The sequence below is a fragment of the Triticum aestivum genome, chromosome 1B, assembly GCF_018294505.1.
Source record: "Triticum aestivum cultivar Chinese Spring chromosome 1B, IWGSC CS RefSeq v2.1, whole genome shotgun sequence".
Classification (NCBI taxonomy): Eukaryota; Viridiplantae; Streptophyta; class Magnoliopsida; order Poales; family Poaceae; genus Triticum; species Triticum aestivum.
In genome coordinates, this window is record NC_057795.1 from 445,092,444 (window position 1) to 445,098,083 (window position 5,640).

The following is a 5,640-nucleotide window of genomic DNA, read 5'->3' on the forward strand; positions in this document are numbered from 1 at the left end:
CCTACTAGCGCAATGGATGAAAGGTGTTCTTGCACAAACTTCAAGGACCTACTCCAAGACATTGCACGTGAGACCAAAAGCAATCCAAAAAAGAGTCAACCCAGGCGACCACCTGACAGTTCAATATCCAATACGATAGCCATAGATTCATTGAGCGAACACAGAGGTGTTCAGACAAGGCATTATGGGGATCATGCAAAAAGAAGTGTAGTATAATCATGGGAGGAGCATGAGCTGAAGACTAGCAAAATCCGGAGCCAGGTTGCTGTTGTTCCCCATGGTACATCAAAGGAGTACGCTGACGAGGGTTCTCCAAACCAACCACAACTGGGAGGAGGACAGGGACGAGAGTCAATCAAACCGGTTATGAAATAGAAAGCGGGCGCGAACTCGATTCCCCGCCAGAACACCAAGTCGCCAGACTTTGCTTTTAGGACACCGCCTCCGCTCGCTCCGGCTCGCCTTGCTCACCTCCTGCTCGCCCCGTTGTCCCTCGTCTCGACCCGACTCCACTCTGTGGAGTCGCCCGACCCTGCCGCCGGGTTACCTTTGTCGACTTCGCTTCAAGCACGACCCCACGCCAAGTCCTCTCTCCCACGCCTGAGTCGCCTCCGCCTCCGTGGAGACACAGTCCCGGTGTTGAACCACCGTCGGATCAAGTCGACCTAGGCTTGCCGCAGCCCCTGCGGACGTCCGAGTTATAATTGCCAAGTGCCCGCCTCGGTTTGAGTCGCCACTTGGCCAGCCGGGGCCTGACCTGCTGAGCCTTTCTGCTTCTGTGCCGATTCAGCACTGGTACAAGCCGACCCTGTTACAAACTTCCACCGCTGCATCTTTGGGCCGGCCATACCTCTGTTGCCGCCCGCGTGACTCAAGGCGCCCCTACTTCCAAGCCCCCGGCTATGCCCTTCCGTCGGTTGGAGATGGCCAAGACTTGCTTCAAGACCGAGCACCCGCTAGAAAGGAGGCAAGCTGAATCTGCTAGGATCCGTGAGAAGTACGCTGACAGAATTCTGGTGATCGTTGAGAAGGCTGATAAGTCCGATGTCCCGGAAATTGATAAGAAGAAGTACCTTGTCCCTGACGAGCTGCTAAACCCGCCAGTCCATGACCCATCTCGCCTCGACGACCGCAGTTCTACTATGGCTGGCGCACCATTCTGCTGTTGCAGCCTCAAGCCGGCGCCCCCGAGCTTCCTCCTCTGCCATGCATCTTCGCGGCCGCCACACAAACATGGCCTGTCACCACGGCCTACTTCAACTCGCCCGCTTCTCCCGCGCCAAATTGCCATGGCCTGCTGCGGCCCTTTCCTCCGCTGCGAGTCGTCTCCGACTCCGAGCCGCCGCCGTCTCGTCCTTTCGCTAAACCGCCGGGTCCGTCTCTGCCTTGGTCGGCCCTGAGACTCCAAGTCGCCGGGTCCGTCGTTCCTCCGTGCGCTCCCGGTCCTTGCCTCCAGCCGCCCCTGACTGATGAGCCGATGTTGCGACTGCTGGAGCTGAACCTGTAACTCACGGATGAGGGGAAGGTGCTACAGGGTCCTAAGACACCGACAATCATCTGGCTTGGAGGAATGATGTTTTGAGTTCTGGCAAGTTACTGTTGATCAATCGGCCTTGACCAGGAGGTGGACTCAAGCCGTTTCTGCTTGAGGCCGGTTTTCCTCTACCGCCAAGTTAACTCCCTTGCCGCTCGCCTCGGCTCTCGCGGAACCAGCAAGCCGCTGCCCGAGCTTGAGTCATCTCCTCTCCTGCTATGGCCTTCAACCCGCCCTCTGCTTTGATTATGAGTCGCGACGGCCCTAAGTCGTCGGCCTTGCGCCAATTCAGCTGCAACCGCTGAGTCGCCGATCAGGCCCGTGAGACAAGTTGATCCGCTTTGTCCCACCGGAGCCTCCGCCTTTGAGTCGTCATGGCTGTGCCTCACCGACCCGGCCTCGCGTTGAGTCGCCGGGCTTCACCGCTGCAGTGGCCGCCGCGCCTTCGGGGCGTTTCCAAGCCGTCTCCACCGGATTCTACTTCAAGTCACCGTGATCCACGGCCAGCTTAAACCGCCCTCATGTGAGCTCTTGCTCGTGACCCTGGGATGCCGGGTTATGGCTTTGTACCGCTTCAGCTGTACTTTGATGATGCTTCTGTCCGTTCATCATAAAACCAAGGAAGGGCAGGGCTGCGGTCGGCAAAGACAAGTCTGAAGCAGTCTGTGCATACAGAAGCTAATAAGCCAGCCCCTGTTACAGGCGAAAAGTGGTGAAGGAGAACGGATGCAGATACTATATGGAGATACAAAGCGAGCCTTTTAGTATCCACACAAAATTGGAATTGATAGCAGGTCACTTGAAAAACTTTTTCATTGACCATAGTTTTATGGTGTAAATCCGCAGTTCATGACTACCACAGACGGTGTACATAGCCCGCTGCCGGTCACTTTAAATCACATCAACATGTTGAGGATAGTGCCAAGCTGCTACCGTGGCCCGCTGGTGAATTAAGAAAGGGACGTGGGCATTATTGACAGGGCCCTGGAGGGGATAAAGCACAAATATCTTTTGTGCGCATATATGGATCAAGAGGAATTCAGCCGCCGTATTACAAGGTTATCTATAGATGTTATTTATGGACCATCGGTCGGCCAAGCAAATCAGGTGATATCCATCTAAATTTGTTTTATTAACACATATTATTTCTATCAAAGGACAAATTACTTTGAATTGTATATTTTTATACACAAGATTATTATTCATTGCAAATGTGGTTTACACCATGGATTGATAATATCTCGCCTGGGGATAATCCGGGACATATCACATGATGAATGGACGCACACAAGCTGCTGCCCTTGCGGTCCGGTCCACATCGGCTTGCTGGGATCACGTCTGCTCGTTGTCAGTGGACGTGTGCAAATCGCCACCCCTGAGTCCTGGTCTACATCAACACACTGGGCCGCACTTGTTTGCATGAGCTATTTTATTGAGTATAAGGCCAGTCACTGCTTGGGTAGCCCGGTTTTCTTCCAACAAATAGAAAGCAAATTATCATCAACTGCCATCTGCGCTGGATGGTTCAATGGATATATGCACAAGTCGCTGCCACTACAGTTGGGTTATCTTCAAACAGCCAGTTGGAAGGAACCATTGGCCGAGTAGCTGACACGGCTCATACGGGATCATTTATAACCCGCTGTAGTCACCTCAAACTTCTGTGGATTCACATTGCATTATCAACACCGATGATATATACCTTCTGCTATGGTCAAGTACAGAGAATCTCAAGACAACTCCTTGAGTCATCTTAAGACTCGGGGGCTACGATGATATGACGCAGCAAGTCTTGCCAGTTTCAGCAAATTCAAGTGCCCCAGGATATTGAAGGGAAACCCGGTCCCGAAGGCTACTGTTATATTGATGAAAAGTTAAAGGCCGTCAGAAATATTCCAGCTCACAATGATGCTTTCGGTTTATAGTCCGGTTTAAGGGAAATCCCGTTTCTCACACAGCGCTGAAGCCCTTAGTATCTGGTTCAAATCCGGTTTAAGAGGAAACTATCTCTTGCAAAGCTCTGACGCTCTCAATATCCGGTTTAAAATCCCGGTTCAAGAAGAATTTATCTTTTGCAAAAAGTTAAAGGTTGCCGAAGAGGACCTGTTGCCATGATGCGCGGTTCAAACATGGGTATCCTGCCTGATTGGCTTATCATATATATAAAATCACTTGGGGGCTTGGTCGTATTCGAACCATAGCTACACCTCTTAATCGGCGTAAGGCCACCAGGGAAATCACTTGGGGGCTTGGTCGCATTCGAACCATGGCTACACCTCTTGATCGGCGTAAGGCCAAAAAGAAATCACCCAAGGGGCCAAAGAGAGTTTGTTGCTAAGCACAACTCAAACATAGGCACCCATTGAGCACAGCTCACAAAGTTACTTGGGGGCTCTTTGTGCAAAGCAACAAAGTGTTTGAAAGGACCCTTGTAATTGGCTATCAAGCCACGGCTTGGAAGCCTAGTGTATTCACCTAAAACCCCGGGTTAACCTGCCTTCATCAAGTAAGCCACTCCTGTCCAGGTAATCCTGGTATGACCCGCCGAACGTTTGACAAGTCAATCTCATACAGACGCTGAACTTGTCAAAGTTAAAATGACGATTGGTTAATTGGAGGCCCATCTTAAAAGGCTTTGTCAAATGGTTTAACTCAGCGGCCTGGCAGCCCATGAAAAGCCTCGAATTTGGGCATGGCAGCCCTTGAAAAGCCTCGACTACAAGTTTTTATTTGATTTTGTTTTTGCAAAGTTTTATCTCTTTTGATAAGGTTTTGAGTTAAACCAGCGTCTATTGACCCGGCCCGACTATAAGTCGTTAAATCGACCCAGTGTTTCTTAACCCGGCGTAGCTTTCAGTTATCAGCTGTTAGCACATAATCAATTATGAACCGGCGTTTCTTAATCCGGTCTGGCATTGACTATAAGTTGCCAGGATGATCATCTGATGTTTATTATAACCCGACATGGATTCTTTTGAACCAACACAGCATGGTGGGAGTTATCAGTACTCAAGATTTGGGTTATCACCCTTACTACAAAAAGTTGGCAAACCAACAGTGTGATCCAATGTCACAGGTATGATATATTTCATATTTGATTATTCTTAAGTGCAGCCTTGGTTATAAACCCGGGTTATATGTTGGGCATTATGACCCGTCAGGCGGTAAACCGCCAGGACACTTTAAACTTGTTGTATGCAGAAACAGGTTGAATAAAGCATAATTACATATCACCGGCGTTTATTAACCCGGCCTGGCTTTAAGACGATAAGTCGCCAGTATATGAAGAGAAATTATCCAGTGTTTGTTAACCCGGCCTGGCTTTGGACTATAAGTTGCCAGTATATATTTGAATTGTGCCATTGGAATCATGCGCTCATAAATCATTGGATTATATTATTCAAATCTTTAAATAGCCAACATGGCTAGATTTTATTATGGTTAACAATAACCAATATTATTATTGAGGTTTTCAAAAGTCACTTCAGCGCAATGGATCTTATTTTAACAATGGATATAATTTATTCTACAATGGAAGGAATAGTCCTAGGTTGCTGCAAGCATAACAACCCGACACTTGGGGGCTACATTATTTAAGTTGAGATTACATCAAATACACAAGTCTCATGTCGCTGCAAGCATGCACCATGACACTTGGGGGCTAATGCAAAGTCATTGTTTGCTCACCTTATTGAAGACCCGACTCATCACATCGTAATAAGCCGGCCCTTGGGGGCTATCAATTTCTCCTATCAATAGTTCAAGGTACAAAGCTTTTTATCCATTATATTGAAGGGTCCACTGCTCAGTTGGTAAAGTACAAAGCTCTTAACCTTGTGGACATGGATTCAAGCCCCATGATGGGGGTTACATCATATGATGTTATTTTTCATTGAAGTATATATCAAGTCCCAGCTCAATATTATCTTATTGAGCTGGCCCTTGGGGGCTACACTGTTGCTGTTCAAAGTTTACATGATTATATTTACAAAGTCCCTGCTCATTATTGCATAATGACTCGGCCCTTGGGGGCTACACTGGTTGAAGTTTTTATGAGCATCAGGCAATTACAAGTCCCAGGTTGCTGGAAGCATAAGAACACGGCA

The 5,640-nt window shown here is 48.7% G+C and overlaps 1 protein-coding gene across 1 annotated transcript; it reads left to right on the top strand.

The window, feature by feature from the left end:
* The first annotated feature begins 752 nt into the window (after positions 1-752).
* Positions 753-1,656, top strand: LOC123092434 (autophagy-related protein 8-like protein DDB_G0290491). The gene has a single exon (XM_044514212.1). The coding sequence runs from the start codon at positions 903-905 to the stop codon at positions 1,398-1,400; it is 498 nt and encodes a 165-aa protein (XP_044370147.1). The 5' UTR covers positions 753-902; the 3' UTR covers positions 1,401-1,656.
* The last annotated feature ends 3,984 nt before the right edge of the window (positions 1,657-5,640 follow it).